Below are 23,091 nucleotides of genomic sequence, written 5' to 3'. Positions count from 1 at the left end.
CTTAAAGTTGCCAAGATTGGACACTCCTGCTTTAAACCAAAGCCCCCAGTTCTTCAGCTTGCCTATTGTCTTGCAGTGAAATGAAGCAACACACAAAGAACTAGCACAACAAACTTGTATCAATGAACTGTAAAGAAAGTTGACAAGGCACTACCCAACAAATGCACCTCTTTCAAACCATCAGTGGGTCAGAAGGTACTCATGCTGTCCCCATCTTTCTGAAGAAGGTTGCAAATTGGACCTGGAGTTCACACCTTTTGTAATTAATTGTAATTGCAATTCAACTTGAATAGCTGGCGCCTGAGGCATGAGAATATACATTTACCAACAATTCATTTTTATTCCTTTCCCCTTCAGAATTTTCAGTGCTCATTATTAAGCTAGCTGTTCCTCTTGATCCTTCATAAGCTGAAAAAGTGACCGCCCTCTTTTCCAAATGCATACATAGCAGTTCCTGTGATGTTTTTTTCAGACTGCATGCAGGCATGAGAGTTTTTCCCCATGTTGAATGAAACATGAGCTGGGAGCCAGGAGGGTGTGGTAGGTGTCCCCAGAGAAACGGAATAGCATTGCAGGAAACAAATCCCATCTGTGCTTTATTCAGCTATGAGAACGTTAGAGAACTTCTTAGAGGGGAATTGGGTGAGTATTTTTTGCCATATACTCCAACCATGGTGCCTACAGCCTTGTGTAACATCGGGGTATATCTAAAGTAACAGAATCAAGATTATTCATACATGACATACCTAAGTATCAAAACCACTAACACAATGTGAGTCATTTTAAAGATGAAGATTTTAAAGTCTTCATTTTTTTTTTGAACTATAGGGATCTCTAGGATAGGTGAGGAGAGGAGAGGAGAGGATAAGGTAAGGTAAGATTGTCATTTTTTTACTGTTAGCACACTGGCACACATTAAAAATGAAATTCTGTTGCCTGTTTGTTCAGAGTTCCAAGTAACTTTATTAATTGTCTCTCTTGCTCTATTTGTGTGAGTGTGTCTCTGAGTTAATCTTTAGGTGACTACCTAAACTAGTTCCTTACGTTTTCTTGGCAAAATTTTTGGAAGTGGTTTGCCACTGCCTTCTTCCTAGGGCTGATACAGAGTGACTGGCCCAAAATCACCCAGCTGGTTCTTGCCTAAGCCGGACTAGAATATGTATAGTTTCCTGGTTTCTAGCCTGATGCCTTAACCACTACACCAAGTTATTCTCAAAATGTGCTGGTCTTGTATGCATCTTTCTTGTGTTGGTACTGGTGTCCAGCTTTTAGCCAATAGGTTTTGGGATTTGAAGACAGTTACTGAGGAAAAATTGAAACTCAAATACTTTGGCCACCTAATGAGAAGGAAGGACTCACTGGAGAAGACCCTAATGCTGGGAAAGATTGAGGGCAATAGAAGGGGATGACAGAGAATGAGGTGGCTGGATGGAGTCACTGAAGCAGTAGGCGTAAGTTTAAATGGACTCCAGAAGAAGGCCTGGAGGAACGTTGTCCATGGGGTCGCGATGGGTCAGACACGACTTTGCAACTAACAACAACTGAGGAAAAAGAAAACATTCCAAACTGAATTGCTTTCAGTCTATCAGAAACTCCCAAAGTGACAGTGGACAGACACCTGGTTCAAAAAGTTCAGTTTTCCTAATTTTCAAAGGACAGGATGTGTAAATAGCACAACATCTAGAGATGATCTGATGGCAAATCTTATCAATGTCTGGCTCAGAACTCAGTTGACCGCCAGAAACATCCTAACTGAAGTATCCTCTTTATTGTTATTATTATTATTATTTTATTATTATTTATTGAATTTCTATACCGCCCTTCTCCCAAAGGACTCAGGGCGGTGTTCAGGGCAATAAAATACAACATACAAAAGTTAAAAGTAAAATTAAATTAATTTAGCCCTAACAATAAATAGTTAAAAATAAACCCAAACCTTTAGTCCAGGCTGGCCTGTTCAAACAACCAGGTCTTCAGATCACGGCAGAAAGAGCGAAGGTCGGGAGCCATCCGGAGCTCAACAGGCAATTGATTCCAAAGGGCTGACATGAGCACAGAGAATGCTCTCCCCCTGGGGGCCGCCAGCCGGCAGTCCCTGACCGACGGCACCCTGAGGAGGCCCTTTCTGTGGGAGCGCACAGGACGAAGGGAAGTTGACGCTGGCTGCAGGTGCTCCCGTAAGTAATCCAGAGCCATGCCATTTAGGGCTTTATAGGTCATCACCAGCACCTTGAATCTCACCCGAAGGGTAACTGGAAGCCAATGCAGCTCACGGAGAAGAGGTGTTACATGGGAGTATCAGGAAACCCCCATCACAACTCACGCGGCCGCATTCTGCACCAGTTGAAGCCTCCGAGTGGTCCTCAAGGGCAGCCCCATGTAGAGAGCATTGCAGTAGTCTATCCGAGAGGTCACGAGCGCATGGGTGACTGTACGCAGGGCATCCTGGTCCAGATAGGGCCGCAACTGGTGCACCAGGTGAACCTGGGCAAAAGCCCCCCTGGCCACAGCTCCTACGTGGTCTTCCAGACTGAGCTGTGAGTCAAGGTGGATACCCAAGTTGTGAGCCCTATCTACGGGGGGTAACACCTCACCCCCCCATAATTAAAGATGGAATGAACTGAATTTCCTGAGATGCCAGTACATACAACCACTCAGTCTTGTCAGGATTAAGCCAAAGCCTGTTCCTCCCCATCCAGACCCGAACCGCCTCCAGGCAATGGGACATCACCTCGAGGGCATCACTGGGGTGGTTTGGGGTAGAGATGAAAAGTTGGGTATCATCAGCATACTGATGATAGGTAAAAGGTAAAGGTAAAGGTTCCCCCGCACATGCGTGCTAGTCGTTTCCGACTCTAGGGGCCGGTGCTCATCTCCGTTTCAAAGCCGAAGAGCCAGCGCTTGTCCGAGGACATCTCCGTGGTCATGTGGCCGGCATGACTAGACGCCAAAGGCGCACGGAACGCTGTTACCTTCCCACCGGAGTGGTCCCTATTTTTCTACTTGCATTTTTACGTGCTTTCGAACTGCTAGGTTGGCTGATGATACCCCACTCCAAAACTATGAATGATCTCGCCCCGGGGTTTTATATAGATGTTGAACAGGAGAGGCGAGAGGACCGACCCGAGGGACTCCACAAATGAGAGGCCTCGAGGCCGACCTCTGCCCTCCTGCCAGCACCGACTGCGAACGACCCAGGAGGTAGGAGGAGAACCACTGCAAGACAGTGCCAACCACTCCCAACCCCCTGAGGCACCGCAGTAAGATACCATGGTCGATGGTATCAAAAGCTGCTGAGAGATCTAATAGGACTAGGACAGAGGAACAACCCCTGTCCCGAGCCCGCCAGAGATCATTCACCAGCGCGACCAATGCCGTCTCCGTGCTGTACCCGGGCCTAAAGCCCGATTGGTACGGGTCCAGATAATCAGCTTCCTCCAGGAACAGAGGGAGCTGATGCGCCACCACGCTCTCAACAACCTTCGCAAGAAAGTGAAGGTTGGAGACAGGACAATAGTTGTTCAAAATAGCCAGGTCCAGGACAGGCTTCTTGAGGAGGGGCCTCACCACCACCTCCTTCAAGGCAGCAGGAAAGCTACCCTCCCTCAAAGAAGCAGTTATTACTGCCTGGAGCCAGCCTCGTGTCCCCTCCCGAGCTGCATACACCAGCCAGGAGGGGCACGGGTCCAATAAACATGTGGTGGAGCTCAGCCTCCCCATAATCCTGTCCACATCTTCCGGAGTCACAGGGTCGAACTCTTCCCAGATAACATCACCAAGACCGCTCATGTCTCCTCCATCAGACTCTGCCCAGTCGGAGTCCAGACCGGCCTGAATCTGAGCGATTTGGTCCACCAGATGTTAGCTAAACTCCTCGGCACGACCCTGCAAGGGATCCTCCCTCACCTCGTGATTGAGGGAGCGGGTCACCCTAAACAGGGCGGCCAGCCGATTATCTGCGGACGCGATGAGGGCAGCGAAGTGGTTAGACTTCGCCGTCCTCATCGCCATGAGCTAAGACCTGGTAAAGGTTCTTAGTCGCAATCGGTCAGATTCAGACCGGCTGGATCTCCAACAGCTCTCTAGGCCCCGTCTCTGACACTTCATCTCCCGGAGCTCCACGGAAAACCACGGAGTCCACTGGGATCTGCACCAGGTCAGGGGCCACATGGGCACAACACGGTCAAGTGCCTCCATGGCTGCCCTTTCCCAGGCTTCCACTAAGGCATCGGCCAGGCTGTGAGCGAAGGCGGCAGGCGGAGACCCAAGCACCACCTGAAACCGCTCTGGGTCTATTAGGCGCCTAGGGCGGAACCATCTGGTCGGTTCCGTGGCCCAACGACAGGGGGTAGCGAAATGGAAGGCCAGCCACAGGAGATGATGATCGGTCCATGACAGGGGCATAATAGTTGGAAATCCCCCACCCAGATCATCTAACCACTGTCCAGATAAAAAAACAAAATCGAGCCTGTGACCCCCCCCATGAGTCGGTTCCTGAATTACTTGCATCAGGTCCATGGCCATCATGGAAGCCATGAACTCCTGAGCCAACTCTGATGATCATCCTCCCCTCTTTAGATGTTGGAATAGGAAACAGCTGCTCTTCCTTTTATTTTTTTAAATAAAGATAAGAAGCTCAAAAATAAAATTATGAAATAGTAAGATACAACCTGTAAAGATTGTCAAATAATGTTGAGTGTAAGCACAGATAATATACTTTATATGTACAAAAAGAATAGATATCCATACTACTGCATGTCCTCACCATCCCTTCTGTGGTGTCTTGTTTGCTGATTAGATTTCATATCTGCAACATTCTTGTCTTTTCTCTCTGTCATCTGCTTGATTCCTTTATTTGGAATGGTCTAGCCCAGGGGTCTTCAAACTTGGCCCTTTTATGACTTGAGGACTTCAACTCCCAGAATTCCTCAGCCAGGCTGGCTGAGGAATTCTGGGAGTTGAAGTCCACAAGTCATAAAAGGGCCATGTTTGAAGACCCCTGGGCTAGTCAGTCCTCCAAATTGTTTGACTACTAGAAAATACTCTTTTTGCTTCTCCAGTGAATGTCAAACATGTTTTGTTTTCCATCTGTCGTGTAGTCAATACATTTTTTTTCAAGACTGGGCATTGATACTGCTATATTTTTCTCTCCCAAGACTTGATTTCTAATATTTTGTCCCTGAGGAAATACTGTGCTTCTTCTGGTTAAAAAAATGAATAGGCACAGGATTAAAGAATGTGATTGCCCCGCACTTTGTTTTTATAGTCCTAATAAACAACATGTAACTGTGGAACTATTCAGTAGTTAATTTAGTAGAAACAAGATTGTAGATACTATCGTATCAACTACTCCAGGTATTGTGGAGAACACTATGAAAGATTGGATGTCACAGTATATCTAGAGATTTCAAGATCCCATGAAATCAAACTACCATCCTTAGGGATGTAAATATGCACAGGCTCTTCAGTTCCAAAAGTATTAATATGTTAGTTATTCAGAGAGTACATTTCAAAATATGTTAGAATCATTAATTAGGATTGTTTACTAAAATAAGTATGACATTAGCTTTATGATTTTCATTTGCTGTCTGTTTACAAGAGTTGGAATTTTGACCTCACTTGGTTTACCTAATACTTATGTCCTTTTTCTGATTCCAGCTGAATTTTTGTTGCATATATGTGAAGCTAAAATTGAATGATTCTGAGTCTTTTTTGTTGCTTTGCAGTTTAGATTTCAATTTGCAACTGATTCATTTTTGGCCTTCTTTCTTGTTAGATCATATTTGAATCCATTCCAATGCTGCATAAGATGATGAGAAACAAAGCAGGCTTTTTATTATTTGCAGAAAGGTGCTGGAAAAGCCTCTGCCTAGTTCAACTCATGCTTCTGTGGTGTCACGTAGAAGGCATGTGTTCGTACAAGCTGTACTTCTATATAAGACATTGGAGGATCATCTCAGAATGGTGGCTGATAATGAATGGTTAATAAAGGCTATCACTTAGGCAGAATATTCTGCTTTTGCAACTTCACACTTTTCAATTGAACACATATCTCTGGCTACAAAAGAGTTGGAACATGCTGTACATTCTGAAATATTTCAGTTCTCCTTGGAAATAAGCTTTTTAAAAAAATAACCTCTCTTGCTTCTATTGAGATTAAATTCTTATTTCTGTGTGCATCCACAGTAACTTTGATAGATAGGCTGGCCTCCCACAGTGCCATCATTAGGGAGGAATATGTACTTTCCCCAAATAAGCTATCAGTTGTAATCACCCATAAGACTAATTATTTTATGAATGCTTTGCAAACCATCACAGAAACCCACAAAAACACATGGGTGTAAATGCATGGATTACATGTGAGTAAAGAAGGAATCCAATTAATTATTGTTAAGTTTCTTCTCCTTTCATGAATTGCTAGATTCTGGTAAGACAAGATATACTTATGCTTGAGGCAGAGACCATGAGTATTCTCTGGCTGACGTTTTCAGATAATTTGGCTGGCAGCTAATTTAGGATAAGTAAATAGATGAAGATGTGGCCTGCAAGGAGCGGACTTGCAGGTGGAGAAATGAAAGCAAGATGAAAGTCTCTGCAATTTTGCAGTAAGTGAGAACAATGTGATTGAAAAGCAGATTGGGGATTACAGGGCTTTTGGAATTAGTGGCAGGTCAGATGGGCTATCACATTGCAGAATTGAATAATGAAACTCCCTGTGCATGTTTTCCAATTTTAATTCAACTGTTTTATTACTGGTACTCTATCTCTTTTGGAAGCAGGTTTATTGTACGAAAATTAATTTCTTTTATCATCCCCAAACAAGGAAATTTTATCTTTTTATTCAGCTTTCCTTGTAGTTATGTATGCCACCTTTAGTCTTGACATATTTCAGAGGATTTTTAATATTTAATATTCATCAAGCAATTCACATTATACTATAACCTGAATCCAATTTCCACCAAGTTGGCAGAATACAGAAACACAACACACACACACACACACACACACACACACACACATGCTTTTCTGATATCTTTAAAGCCAGAACTACCTCATCTAGCTAAAAAATCCTGATAAACAGCAATTGGAGAGAGAATTACAAGAGGTTTCTGTGTGTCTCTGCTGCTGTTTAGTGTTTGTCCAGATTTCTGCAGCTCAGATTTAGTATGTTTAATGTTTGTTTTATTCTGCCCTGATAATAAACTGAATAACTGGGAAACAGCAGAAAGATCAACAGCATGCACTATCCTTAAAATCTGAGATATGCAGAGGGCAGTAGCTATGTTTAAAAACCAGTTTTTAATACTGAGAATGGATGCGAGTAAAAGTACACAATAGACATACCATTGAGCAACCTTAAGCAGCATTCAAACAGACACGTGAATCAGTTCAAGTACAAATCCCAATACATTACAGCTGCATTTGCACGTACGTAGGCAAATGCACATAGCTGTCCCATTAACCTACAGTGCCTCAGAAATGTATTCATACTGTATAATTTGTCCCATTTTATGGAGAATATTCTTTTGTTTTTGACTCCTTCAGGAGGAGAAAGATGAAGAGTATATTGTACATTTACACATAATTCCACCATCATCTCTATGTCTGTGAAGCTTAAATCTCCTATCTTTGCCAGCTGAGCTTGCTTGTCTCTTTGCTATCCATGCTATGATTATTTAGCTGGGGGAGAAATGTACAGTATAATTGAAATGGGGAAGATGAATGCATTTTCCCAGACACTGCCTTCTATTAAACTGTATTACCTAAGAGACCAAAAACAATAGTTTGACAGGCACTTGGAAACAAGACTGGGTCAAGCACAACAGGACAATGCTTCTTGGTACAGTCTTATCCAACGAAATTGCAGCAGCATTGGTGGGGCAGAACACAAAACCCTGAGCATCAGCACTGAGGGAAAACATAAAGTTGTCCCCAAGCGAGAACAAGGGAATTCATTGGGCAACTGACTTTTAGTAGAATAACAGTCCCAGCAGATGTCAGGATAATTGAACTCACCCATAATCCCTTTTTTATTTCTTCATTGAAAGGGTCACCTCATGCAGAAAGGTGCATTGGATTATTCACTAAATATTTTCAAAAGGATTTACATGCACTCATCCCCAAATTTCTCTGTGTGTCTATGTATGTGGTGTGTTTATGTATATATGTATACATCAGGCCTAGCCCAAGAATGATGTAACAAAATCCAGCCAAACTTCTTTATTTGCTTACAGCATATAGACAAAATCTTGCTAGACTAAAACTATACTGCACTAACCAAACACATATACCTACTGGGCTCCAAAACCAAGAAAGATATGCAGAGGTACTTCTAAGCAGTTTCTTTTATTGTTTCTCCCCTATAGGCAGAAATCTTGCCAAACTAAAGCAAATACCTGCATCATTAATGTTATACTCTGAGAACATCTAGGGAGGAGCTAGCTTGTCTTTCTGCTAACAAAACTATCTAAACTTTGCTGTTTCTCAGTCCTCTGGAATGCAGCCCCTCTCTCCTAGGAATCCAGACTACATTCCATCACAATATCCTGGGAGATTCAAGGGAATGGCTGTCCTAAATCTCTTCCATTCCCCACGATTCTGGTCTGTACTGTCTCTTGTCTCCTCTTCTCTATGGAATGTGTTCCCTCTTTTTGCAAATCCTGTTCTGTTACTGTAATATATCACAAGATCTCCCCCTTTATAGATACATTCCATCTCTCTCTCTCTCTCTCTCTCTCTCTCTCTCTCTCTCTCTCTCTCTCTCTCTCTCTCTCTCTCTCTCTCTCTCTCTCTCTCTCTCTCTCTCTCTTTCATTGTAAATACTGCAATACCCATACTCTTTGCCTTGGATCTATTCCTTTTGAATAAACTGAAGCCTTCCAGTGATGTACACCAATCAAGAATATCATCCTACCAAGTTTCAGTGATGCCTATGATGTTGTATTTGTGTTCCTGAATTAAGATCTATGTATTTCCCATATTCTATGCTAGTCATTTCCAACTCTAGGGGCCGGTGCTCATCTCCGTTTCAAAGCCGAAGAGCCAGCGCTTGTCCAAGGACGTCTCCGTGGTCATGTGGCCGGCATGACTAGATGCCAAAGGCACACGGAACGCTGTTACCTTCCCACCATAGTGATCCCTATTTTTCTACTTGCATTTTTACGTGCTTTCGAACTGCTAGCTGGGACGAGTAACAGGCGCTCACTCTGCTACGTGGTACTCGGGATTCGACCCGCCAAACTGCCGACCATCTGATTGATATGTGTGGGTATAGAAAGCAATTTTTGTAAGAGACGGCTTATACATTTGAGTTTTCAAGTATCATTTATTTGTGCCTCTTTTGTAGTATCCTGAATCCACACCCTGCTCTTCTTATTCTGCTTTTGTGTTCTGCTTTCTTGGCTTCATTCCTTTCTTGCATATTTGTTTCTGGGCTTTTGCACCAAATCTCTTTTTGTTCTAGCTTAACACACTTGTCCTGTGATTCACCTACATTTTTCAATTAACACCTGGAAGACAGGCTGCTTAGACAAGCTAGCTCTTCCTATTTATATTTGCAAACTATGAGATAATTTCCAGTGCTAACCTCAATCAGATAAATATTTTCCTGTTAATCACACACTTAATCTTCATTAATATGAGGAATCCTTGGTGCTCTAAGAGCTTGGTAGTTTTCTTGCAAACTTTTCATTACCGAAGCAAATAACATCATCAGTCCTAATTAATTAGTATCTAATCTTCATTTGCTGATGCCTAAATTGCACAACTCTGGGGGTGGACAGGGAAATAGGTTGCCCAAAGAAAGCAACCATTTTGTGAGTTGAATTCTGGAAACTACCCTCACCCTTTGAGCATACCCAACTGACTGGGGGTGGGTCCCCTGATGCTAGGAGTATATTCTGGGACAATTTTATACAATCTTAGAATCATAGGATTAGAAAGGATTTTGGAGATTTTCTATCCAAACCCTCTGTCCAAGGCAGAAGTCCTCATAACATCTCAGACAAATGGTTGTCCAATCTTTTCTTGAAAACCTCCAGCAATGGAGCATCCACAAATTCTGGGAGGTAAGCTGTTCCACTGCTTAATTGTTTTCACAGGAAATTCCTATTTATTTCTAATTTATTACCTAATCTCTTAATAGAGTTTCTTTAAAAAGTTAGCTGCTTTCTTGATGTTTCTCTTGGTGTTCTCGTTCCTTGAGATCTGTCCTGCAAACCCTAAATTAAATGTGGGTGCACTTAAGAAATTAACAGCAACAACTCTCCTGGTGAAATTGGAAAAGTGCCCATCAATCTTTCTGTCCTAATTTTTATAAAAATTTATGCTACCTCTCCCAAGAAATTCTTCATAAAGGTTGTGTATGCTATTACCATGAGATCCAATAATATATTTGTATTCAGCATCCTGTTTTTCTTTCATTTTTAACCCTTTTTAAAATATATATATATTAAAGCAACAAAAATAAAAGTTCCAGATAATTAAATATCTGTAAATAGATGATTAAAAAGATCTGAATCATTAAAAGCCTTGAAAATGTTTAACGGCATATTGCTGAATTTTGATTTTAAAGAAAACAAATAAAATCTGAAAAGAATTCAAAAGATGAAAACAAACCCTAGATTATAATTTCACCTGCCATAAGGAGATCATTATATTAAAAACATATAAAAGATATATATTCACTACTGAAGTATTTTGAGTTGGCTATTTTTAGTAATCCAATATTTATCCTGTTCTATGTCATTCCATATAATGGATGGGTATAGACTTGCTGAAGGCAGATACAGTATACTTTTCTGTGGCACAGAGAGAACATTTCTTAATCTTGTTTATAGCCTAAAATAAAGAGGGGCAGCATACATGGTCCAGCTTAAAGAAAACAACCTTAAGATGGGGGAAAAATTAGATAATAACAGGATTAAACTAATATTGCACTTGTTAAGTGCAGCTTTCAGAAAAAAAGTTGAATATAGAAGCAAATTAAAGCACCAGATAGCACTGCGTACTGTACATGTGCATTTTGAAGAATAGGATTACCAATAACAACTGTATATATCTAGGAGAGTGCAAAAGTTGGGTTGAAACTAAACATTAAGAAAACCAAGATCATGGCATCCGGCCCTCTCAATTCCTGGCAAATCGATGGGGAAGAAATGGAGGTAGTGACAGATTTTATTTTCCTGGGCTCCAAGATCACTGCAGATGGGGACTGTAGTCAAGAAATTAAAAGACGCTTGCTCCTCGGGAGGAAAGCCATGGCAAATCTAGACAGCACAGTAAAAAGCAGAGACATCACCCTGTCAACAAAAGTGCGTATAGTCAAGGCTATGGTCTTCCCAGTTGCAATGTATGGCAGTAAAAGTTGGACCATAAGAAAGGCTAAGCGCAAAAGAATTGAGGCCTTTGAACTCTGGTGCTGGAGAAGACTCCTGCGAGTCCCTTGGACTGCAAGGCGATCAAACCGGTCAGTCCTAGAGGAGATCAACCCTGACTGCTCTTTAGAAGGCCAGATCCTGAAGCTAAAACTCAAATACTTTGGCCACCTAATGAGGAGGAAGGACTCACTGGAGAAGAGCCTAATGCTGGGAAAGATTGAGGGCAATAGAAGAAGGGGACGACAGAGAATGAGGTGGCTGGATGGAGTCACTGAAGCAGTAGGCGTGAGCTTAAATGGACTCCAGAAGATGGTAGAGGACAGGAAAGCCTGGAGGAACACTGTCCATGGGGTCGCGATGGGTCGGACACGACTTCGCAACTAACAACAACAATGTTTATATCTTGCCATCATCTTGTAATTCTGTAATTTACAGGAATACAACAATGAAAATATCCATGACCAACATAAAAATAAAATAAAATAAACCAATTAAAATGTATAAAATAAACCAAATGTCTTCTGGGAGAGCTTTACTGTATTTTCATCTGCTTCTGGATGGTAGTCAAAGTGGAAGATAACCTAATCTCTAATGCAGGGGTAAGACCTGTGGAGTTCAGTTCCCAGAATTTCCCAGCCAGCCATGCTGACTGGGAAATTCTGGGAATTGAAGTTCACAATTCTTAAAGTCCAATCTTAAAAGATTGGACACCTCTATTCTAACGGGAGGCCTTTCAAGAGGCCTGGCACTGCTACTGAGAGTTGGTGTCTCTGAGACTTGCCATCCCTCCCATGGGAAATTAGGAGCTGCTTTACTCCAGCAACACTGATTTGGTTGAATCAACCGATTTTAGTGGATAAATGTGGTCCTGCCAAGCCAACTATAGTTCAAGGCTATCTCTTTACATTGCACCCAGAAGCCAACCCTTGAGCCTTCTGCACTGGCATAATGGGTTCCCACTGACAGGTGCTGGCTAACATGGGCTGCTATATTTTGGGCCATCTGAAGTTTCTGGTTTTTAAGGGCAGCTTCATGCAGAGCAAGTTGCAGTAGTCCAAGTGAGTGGCAATGAGGGCAGGAGTCTTCACCGTAACATTAACCTGCAATCTGGTTAATCACTCATGGCTTGTATGGAGAAGCATGCTACACACATACAAATTTGTTTCCGTTTGGAGGGAGGACTAACTAGGTAAAAATGATGACAGAAACCATGATATAATTACCTATACTGTGTGACTCAGTAACATGCTGAGCTGGTTATAAAAATGTAATTTAAGAAAAACAAATTTCTGAGGAATTGTGTTAAAAGGGAATGAATTCTAGCTCAGTTCTTTTGCAGTTTAAATAGTCTATATCAGGGGTGTCCAACCTTGACAACTTTAAAACCTGTGCACCTCAACTCCTAGAATTCCCCAGCCAGCAAGTCTTAAAATTTACAAGTTTGGACACCCTGGGTTTACATTCCTTTTCTCAATTGCTACCATGAGATACAGATAGTCCTCGACTTGTGACCACAATTGAGCCCAACATTTCTGTTGCTAAGCAAGACATTTGTTAAGTGAGTTTTACCCCATTTTATGACCTTTCTTGCCACCATTGTTAAGTTAATCACTGCAGTTGTTAACATGGTGGTTAAGTGAATCTGGCTTCAGCACTGACTTTGCTTGTCAGAAGGTCACAAAAGGTGATCCCATGACCCCAGGACATGTGGGCTAGTTGCCAAGCATCAGAATTTTCATCATGCAATGGTCATAAGCGTGAAAAACGGTCTTAAGTCAAATTTTTCAGTGATGTTGCAAGTTTGAACGGTCACTAAATGAAGTGTAAGTTGAGGGCTACTTGCACAGTGTTTTAGGAAGGCTGAAATGCTGTATCTTGGGTTTGAGTCAGTGCCACTTGCGACACTAGATTTATGTCCTCCTCCCCCTCTGCTTTATAGATCCATCGCCAAACTGCATGTCCTGAGGCGAGGAAGGGACCCTACCAAGTCCTGAGAAGGGTGTTGCCAGAGTTCCTCAAAGTTAGCATCCGGGTTCGCCCCCAAGGCTCGGGTCCTTCGTCTGCTACCCCACGCACCGGGGTGGCTTATAACATCCTCCGGGCTTCACACCCAGGAGCACCAGCGCTTCTGCGGATTTGAAGCCCCCCTCCGACCGCTCCAACCCGGTGCGGGACACGAAAAGCGGCGGCGGAAAAGCCAGCGGCCGCCGCGGCCGCCTTGAGGCTCCCCTAGCAACTGGGAGCGTTTTCTTCGAGCCGAGCGGATTCCCGCCCGCGCGTCCCTGGGATCTATTGCCAATGGCCGAGGGAGGAGGAGAAGGCTTACTCCGCGTGGAGACCGCGGGGCTTCCCTCACGGATCTTCTTCTGTTGCTTTCAGCAGCCCGTCCCTCCCTCGGAGCTGGCGGGCTGCCTCCGAGGCTGTCCAAGCTCAGCCCCTCCGTCCCTCCCCCAGGGCTGCTGCTTCGCCTCGGCTGCTCGAGGCTTCTAAGGCATTCAGTTGGCATTGCGCGAGCCTCGTTGCCAAGCGCCTTCGGCCCCTCGAGGCGGGAGATTAGCGGCGCGGTGCCCCCCCCCCCCGAGCTGCTTTGTTCTCCTCATCTCCTCGCTCCCGGCGCGGCTATGATCTTGCTTTACCTTCTCGCCGTGCGAGGTAAGGCGGTGGCGGCAGAGAGGAGGAGGCGATGACTCGGTTCTTGCACCTGGAACAGCTTTCGGGGTGGGGTGGGGGGCTTCTTGGGCTCGCTTTGCGGCGAAAACAGTAAAGAGCCTCGGCGGCAAATGAATCGAAGCAGAAGCTATATGAACTGTAGTCTGACAGATGGACAGAAACTTCTTATGAGGGAATAGTAGGAACGCTTCCGTTGTTTGGGGCGGGGAGGGGACTACCAGAAGGAAAGGTCCCGAGACAACTAGGAGACAGAGAAAGGGATAATTGCATTGACTAGACGAGAGAGAGGGACCGTTCACAAAAAATGGGTGTGTCATAGAAACAGCGTGTGTCTCGCGTGTCTGACAACCTGGTCTCTGTTGAACCTCCTAATTCTGTAGTGAAGTCTGTACTTACTGTATGACTTCTTTACTCTGTAGGATAAGCATCTTGAGGTCTTTAAGAGATACATTAGGGAGATGAACTTATTTTTGGATATTGCATTTCCCAGATTTTTTTTCTATTGGGTCAAGACAGCTTTTCCCATAGAAATGCAGTGGGTCATGGCTGATAAAGACATAAAGGATATTGACAGAAGACTAGATGTATGGAATCCTGCAGTTACTGGGTCTTGTAATAAATATTTAGAGTAGCAAATGAGATGAAACTTGTATTGGAATCTGGTGTAACTGTATTGTATCTGTATCAATGGGAGGAAGTCTTGGTAATTGTTAGACTGCTACTAGAGTATTTATTGCTTCTACCGCAGAAATGCACAGTTGATTTCCATTGAATTAAGTCAAAGGCTGCCCTGTACTTACTTTCCTAAAGCGCACATTTTTCACAGACTCCCTTTCACAGCTGGTCCACTCTCTTTATGTTGCAGACTAAGCCAGTTTTGTATTCTTTAGTTTTGCAGTTAGCCAGAGCCCTTGAATCATACTCTGCTGGCTCTTGTGCCTTTGAAGACAGCGCTTGTGGCTATGAAACGGACATCACGACTCTCCCATGGATTTTGAATAAGGAAGGTGAGATATTTTTTTCCCTAGGGTCACCCAAAGTTTGTTTTCTTAAACCACATGTTTTCATAGTGATACCAATTAACACTGTGTTATCTTTTCCTTAGTTTTTAGATGCTTAAAAGGCTGAATTTCCATCTACAGACTTAGTTGCAAGCCAAATTAAAAACATATGTTAGTGGCTTTTTGCACCCTCCCAGCCCCCACACTCTTACTGACTGACTTAATGACTTACTTGAATTTAAATTATTCCAGAAATTCTGTGGGGTCTGTCTATAAACATTGAAGCATTTTATCAGTGTCTCAAGCAGAGATGCTGATATGTTTGTAGTAGACAGGATGTCTTGTATTTTTCTGATAAAGAATATCTGTGAATACAGAATGTTCCACATTTTTGTCTCCTGTTTAAAATATGGGGGAAGGAGATGATATAACACAATATTTGTTAAACGTTCTGCTCTCAGGACCTCTTTTCACTTTTAAAAATTATGGATGATCCCAAAATAGCTTTTGATTGAATGGGTTATATAAATAATGCCTTTTTAAAAGCTAAGGTGCATTTGTAAAATATATACAATATTTACTGAAATAGCAATATTAAACTCATTAGGTATTTACATATTTTTCATGAAAAAATCTATCAACAAACAGAAGAATGAGAAAATGACATTATTTTAAATTTTTGTAGGTATCTTCAATATCTGGCATATAGTTTTGATTTCCTAAGAATGTGTTGGGTGATCCCTACAGATCCTTGGGCCTTTAAGACACATTGGCATAAAAGATTATAAAAAGCCTTAGATTCTGGAAAACTTCCCCAGGAAGGTTTGACAATCAGTATGCTCTAGTATTTATCAAAGATAGAAGATGCTTCTGTGCAAGCAATGTACAGTATTTATGTCAAGGTAAGAGACATGAGCAAGCTCAAACAAAGTTATTGAGGAAAGTTGTCTTTCTGTTTTGTCTAGGGATTCATATTGTAAAGTTCTTCAGCAAGTTGAGTCTAAATTGCTCAGCCTAGGTCCATCCATCCATCTACTCCTACACTATCTATTCATCCTACATATTGGTTTGATATTTTTTTTAAAGCACAATTTGCTAGGTTAGTCTATTTATTCACTTAATGCAATACAACTGTTATATCCCATGCTTCTTCCAGCAGTGGATTTAAAAAACAGAGGGGAAACCCCTGAAGTACCCCACATGGTAGGATCTAGATCTAGAGTCCCTTCCTCTTCCCATCATCACCAATGGGAACTAGCCTGGAAGGAGAACAATAGCTACAAAACAGCTCCCCAAACCCTTCAGCTAGTTCAGATGTATACTATGGTCAATGTTGTTAAAGACTGCTAAGAGGTCAAGGAGGGCCAGGATGAATTCATCTCTCCCATCCTCAGCCAACCAGAGGTAATCAAGCACAATCAAAACTGTGTATTACTGTATCCTAGTTTGAAACATGACTGAAAGGGGTCCATATAATCTGCTTCCTCCAACACACTTTGGACCTGTTGGCTAACCACCTTCTCACAAAAAAAAATCCTAAAGAAGGAAGATTGGAATCTAGATAAAATAGTCCAGCTCTGCATGATCCAAAGATGTTCTTTTGAGGAGAGACAACCCAGTACCTCTTCTATAGTTTCCCACTGGAAACTCAGACATGGGCTACCAGTCTGGAGGCTTGACAAACCAGGAGGGGCTTGGATCAAAAGCAAAAGTAGACACATCAGAGAAACATACATATTTTTCCCATAAGCTAAGTTTTAAAGGATGCTCAGACTTGCTCCCAGATTTCTTCCAGTGGCTCCCTAGGCATATCTTCTGCTATTTTTATCCAGCAGAGGTCCTCAAAAAACCAAGGGCACATCGGGTCTGATACGGGAAAGATGGTGCAATCCAACCTAAAGCCTCCTTGTTGCCTCATTCTAAGCAGCAATCAAAGCCCTGTTCCTTCCAAAACCTAATTGGAACCAAGAGGTGCCTGGGAGTCAGAGGGACTGATTGAATAGGTCTAGTCTTCCTGTGGTAGGTGATGGTGCTGTGATAAACAGAAAAGTACTGATAATAGTATCTCCCAACTCCATATTCTTACCACTCTAAGATAATAGCCAAGTCTAGTGTATGACTCCCTCTCTCCCTGGGTCATTTTTGTGATAAACATGGAGGCCATAATATCTTGGTTGACTATACAGAATGATTAAATAATTTTTTTTAAAGGATGGGCCTTGTATACTGCTGATTTTTATCATCCTCCTGTGGAAGCCACTGATTGTATGGGGCAGTTAGATTATTGAATTCAATCCTATGATCCATGTGGCAATCCAAAACATTCGTAACAGATAGTTGTTCAGCCTCCTTTGCTTGCGCACATCTAGTTCACTGTTCCCTTGGTTACCAGTTCTAATACTGAATTGTTCTTATGATTAAAATCTCTTAATATTCATCAGGAATTTGTCTTATTCCTTGGCAGCCACCAGCATTTCTCTTATTTAGAAGCCGGCTACTAACATTGGCACTTTCCTATTTGATTTACAATATTTATATACTTCCTTTCCTAAACTGAAAAGTCTTTTAGGGATATTTCACAGGCCACACCCCTGGTTAACATGCAATTAGTGTTATTGTTCATAGGGCCTAGTGATTACATGGAATGAGCATATGGCTCCTTCCAGAGGGACAACATTCAGAAAACTAATATGTATTGTTCTCATCCACAGGAAAGGAACCCTACATACATATATGCACCTCCACATGAAAGCTTATTTTTACAAATTACAAATCATTAAGTAAACAGCTGATGTGCATGTTTTTATTGTGGCTTATAAAATTAAGGATGATTTATAATTATATAAATTAAAGCCAGTTGAAATATTCTATAAAAGAAATGGAAAAATTAGTCTGAGAACAAGAATTTGAAGAAGAGGATTAATTTAGAAAAAGCTGGATGGAATAGGAAAGCTTTTCACTGCTTCTGAAAATAAACATTCTAAGATCATTAGTAGACATTCTATAGAACGGTAATCCAAAATACCAGTGCTCTTGAGAAAAGCCTTGCTCCAAATAAATGATAATCTAGATCTCATAAAGATTCAAATCTTGGATAAATAAGAAATAGGTAAAAATAAAGTGTTTACTATTTTAAAGTAAGATACTATTTTATTGTTCACATTTGAAAATGGGATAATATTAAATCTTACTCTTTATATTAAGGAAGTGCTACTTTTTTTTTGAAAAATGCAAGCTGAAAGCTCATTTGCTTTCATTATAGAGGCAAGTGAAAGTTCAGAAAAGCTAGTAGAAAAAATGTTTGAGGGATCTGATCTTTTGAATTTAAAGGGCCATAGAATATTGAAGAAGATTGCCCGTACTATAAACATGCAAGACCTCCAAGGTCTCTTCCAATCCTGTTATTCTGGATGTCTTAAAATTCATAAAACTATAAAGTATGAGTGGCATGTTCCCTTATTTTATGAAAGGCTAAAATGTTTCAAACAGTGTAGGATAACTCCTTAAGGTTTCATGGGAGCATCTCATGGTCTATTGTTGGAAATAGGATTCTACATTTGATGGAGTTTTTGTTTGAAGTGATTAAGAGAAGAGATTTTTAATGATCTTGAAGAATTAACTCATGATGACCTAGTGTGCTTTAGAATTGTATAATTTGATTCATTGCCAAGGAACACTCTGGATTGGGTGGACTTCAGCTGTCTAAATTCACAGCAGTAATCCTTCTGGCTGTGTAATTCCTGGCATTGGTGCACATATATGGTGGGCAACCCATGTTAGGGATGACTGCGTTATGTACTATATTCTGCCTGCATAAAAAAAATACTTCTGGTTACATTACATCTATAATTGCTCCATAGAGTACAGCACATGTGGGTAACTGATAGACTGTATGTTTTGTTCAGCTGTTCACCATGGGGCTTAGAGGCCTTATCTTTTTACCTTTTTATTCAGATGATCAGCTTCAGCTGGGTGATAAAGAAAAGATAATTTTGGTAGCATTATTAGCAGCAATGTAATAAGGTGTGCAGTTTATATAGCTGAAGTGAGTGTGTCACCATTACTGATAACATACTTGTGTGTATATAGTCCAAAACATGACATGTATACTATCCCTTAGTATGTGATGATATTTTATGGAATCAAGTGAAAGCTGTATTGAAGGAGGTGAATCCCAGCAAAGCTGCAGGCCCAGAGGAAAAGAGAGGAACCTGCCCCACTTTACATTAGGGGGGGACTGTGTGGAGACAGTTTCCTCCTTTAAATTCCTGGGAATCTACCTCTGTGAAGATCTTACCTGGAAAGTCAATACAACCCAGGTGACCAGAAAGGCCCAACAGAGACTCCACTTCCTCAGGGTCTTGCGGAAGAACAAGGTAGAATAACGGCTAATGACCTTCTTTTACCAGTCTGCTATAGAGAGTGTCCTCTCGCACTGGATTGTGGTTTGGTATGCTAGCCTGACAGCCCTGGATAGGAAGATATTACAGAGGGTGGTGAGCACAGCACAAAACATCGTGAGCTGTCCCCTGACACCACTGGATGACATCGCCAGGGTTCGCTGCTTTGGAAGAGTGAGGAAAATTCTCACGGACAACTCACACCCTGGTTGGTACCTCTTTACTCTCCTACCATCGGGTAGGAGATATAGGAATATAGGCAGCCGTACCAACAGGCTGAAGAACAGCTTCTATCCATGGGCTGTCAGGCTCTTGAACAGGAAATAACTTTATATATGAGTGACTTGCAAGGCTGATGTGTTGTTTGCAATTAGCTCACATGGTGTAACAAGATGGTGGGTTTGTTGTCACTGTGAGTTGTGGTGGGGGCACGAAGGGAGGCTCAGCCAATCTCAATGTATACATGGTTGTACTTTGACAATAAAGGTTCATTCGTTCATTCATTGTGGTATAATATAGAGATGATATACGCTTTCTTAGAAATAAAAGTAGCTACCAATTTCAACTTTGAGTTCACTCATTTAAAACAAATTTTTGGACATGCAAAAGAATAAAAATCTTGTTTTATTTTTCCAGAAACTAGATAATATTTTCAATTTAGTAGTATCTTTGGTTGCACAGATTGATTTATTGCTGCTATTCTAGTGACTGACCTGAAGATTTGTGCTTGAATAGAACAGCTGTACAGTATGTGGTGAACAGTACAATAATCCAGTTAAATCAACCTGACATAGTATCAGAGTTTTCTGTGCTTTTGAGTAGTATTTTGTGCTGCAGTTCTTGTATTAACTGTTTCGACTTGGCACAGTTAAGCTTCTGTCATTCAGAATTTTTTTTTGGGGGGGGAGGGAACTCTTATAATTGGCTTAGTAACCTGACTTTGATAAGACAGTTAGATTATTGGTTCATTTCACAAGTAAGAGCTCTCAGTATTTCTTATTATAACCATAGTTTTTCATAATTAGAACTGCCATAAATCGTTCCTTGCTGCTAAAAAATTCTTGAAAACATTTGAATCAAATTTTCTTTAGATTGAAAATCACTGAGGAGAATATTTATCTTCTGAGCTCAATATATGTATATATTCATATATGAATATATAATATATGGAAAACTTATTTCAGTGAAAGAATCTTATGTTACTCTGGACAACTACCAGAGTTCATAAGAACAATAAAGATACTTTATTGGAGTAGCATAATAGGAACCACTTTATAAGATTCTGAAGTACTTCTAAAAATTTGTAATACAGCCTTTTCTTTTTTAAAAGAAGAAATCAAAGACTTTCAGTTTTAATTTTCAATTATGGGGCACCATGCAAATAATACAGTGCCTAAATTACCTCCCATTCATGTGCAGAATACTTCCTCTTGCATCAATTACAGGTGGGTTGTTTCGTCGTCTTCTCCATCTCCTCCTCCTCCATCTCCTCCTTCCTTATCTCTTATATTTAGCTTAGCCAGTGAACATCTACAATATATCTGACAGCCTTTCTCCTTCTCAACATGTTCATATACTGAATGGAATTATATATACACTGTTTAAACTGCACTACATTATATCAGTGAAATCACTAAGTGCAGATTGGCTCAGTTTATTGCAACTTTGTTCTGTTTTCCTTTTTAGGTAGTAGTTTTATTTGGTAGATGCCAAACTGATCTAGCAACAAGATGCTAAGTAAGTGCTGCAGAATAGACTTTGTGGCCATGTCATATTTATTTCTTAGAAGTTAATAAGTAGTGAAATGTTTAAGATGTTAGTATGCCAACACTTTTGGCATTAATATATGGCTCTATTTGGGAATATACTTTAGGCACTGTGCAAAAAATTAACAAATACAGGATAAACAATTTAATAAAATAAAAATAGTGCTGCAATGTATTAACATTATAACATTGAAATATTTCTTAAAAAGAGATTTTCTCATTTGGAAAGAAGTATTAATATCAGGTTTGCTTACGTAAAATGATTTTGACCAGCCTTTTAAAATGAACAGTTTGAAGTTAACTTACAGAATACAGATGCTCTTAGGCATTTTTTTGCAGTGATAGGTTTGCATAATCAATGCTTAGAAACATTGTGTTTTGTTGGGCCAATCTTAGTTCTGAAAGATTCTAAGGTGACATAATGTTTCCTCTCTTTTAAAAATAGTTTCTAAATTATTTGATAAGGTTATTTTTATTAGGATTTAAATAATAAATTTGAACATTTATATTCCACTCCTTGATTAAACAGGTAAAATTAAAACATAAATAAAATGAATAATGGGAATCTAGTAGGAGGTATATACCTTATATATCTTATTTATTACTTAACTACAGTATTAGATAATTCAAGTAGAATTTACATAGCCTGTGTTGGGGGGGGAGGAGGGAAGGACTCAAGGAAAACAGGACAAAAGCATAAGAACAACTTTGAAACCCTAGCATTAGCAAAGGATTTCTAATCGTCTTGCTTACTTGTAAGCTAATGCAATAAATACTCCAGAAATGATGGATGGAAAGAAATGATTGTAAGGGATAAGCTTCAGAACCTTGTTCAGTTGCCAGGGAAGGCATATGGAAAGAGGGAATGGGAAGGCCAAACATCTCAATTTTTGAAATTAACAGAATTGGAAAGGACCTGGAGGTCTTCTAGCCCAACCCCCTGCTCAAGTAGGAAATCCTAAACCAGTGATGGTGAACCTTTTAGAGACCAAGTGCCCAAACTGCAACCCAAAACCCACTTATGTATCGGGTGCCGGGTGGGCATGACCCACTGGGCAGTTGTGGCCAATTGGGTGGGTGTGGCCCATTGGGTAGGCGTGGCTGTGGTGGTAATGGCAGACTGGGTGGGTTAAAAAGTTTAATCAATCAATTCCAACTTTGTGAGATTTTTTTTCCCTGTGAGAAGTTGAAATTAATTGATTGAACCTTTTTTTTTTGCACACAGTGGCAAAAAAAAGGTTTTATAAAACCCAGGTGAAAGCCTAGGACTGGGGTAATGGTGCCCATGCCCACAGAGAGGGCTCTGCGTGCCACCTGTGGCACACGTGCCATAGGTTCGCCACCATGGTCCTATACTATTCCAGACAAATGCTGTCCAATCTCTTTCTAAAAACCTCCAGCAATGGTGATCCCACAACTTCTGAAGGCAACTCATTCCACTGATTGTTCTGTCACGGAATTTCTTCTTATTTCTAGGCTGGGTCTCCCTTTAATAAGTTTCCATCATTACTTCTTGTCTTAGCCTCAGCTACTTTGGAGAACAGGTTGATTCCCTCTTCTTTGTGTTAGCCCCTCAAATATTGGAAGACTGTTATGTCACCCCAGTCCTTCTCTTCGCTAGATTAGACGTACTCAATTCCTACAACTGTTCATCATGTTTTATTTTTTTTAATTTTATTTTAATTCCATTTATATCCCGCCCTTCTCCGAAGACTCAGGGCGGCTTACAAGCTTAGCAGTAGCCTTCATTCTATGTATATGCCTGCTTATTAGGGCTTTCATACACCCCCCAAGCGGCATTATTACAAAGTCAGCTTAATTGCCCCCAACAATCTGGGTCCTCATTTTACCTACCTCGGAAGGATGGAAGGCTGAG

General features: G+C 41.2%; 1 protein-coding gene across 1 annotated transcript in view; it reads left to right on the top strand.

Moving 5' to 3' along the window:
* MAMDC2 (MAM domain containing 2) overlaps positions 1-23,091 on the top strand; it is a gene marked incomplete at its 5' end in the record, with an annotated part of 90,474 nt that overhangs the window by 15,643 nt on the left and 51,740 nt on the right. The window contains one exon of the mRNA XM_081316201.1: positions 14,939-15,055. Coding sequence (XP_081172327.1) covers positions 14,939-15,055 — 117 coding nt within the window. The remainder of the gene's footprint in view (positions 1-14,938; positions 15,056-23,091) is intronic.

Source organism: Vipera berus, assembly GCF_964194415.1.
Source record: "Vipera berus genome assembly, chromosome: 2".
NCBI classification, from domain to species: domain Eukaryota; kingdom Metazoa; phylum Chordata; class Lepidosauria; order Squamata; family Viperidae; genus Vipera; species Vipera berus.
The sequence above is the reverse complement of the archived record's forward strand: the minus strand, read 5'-3'. Positions and strand labels throughout refer to the sequence as shown.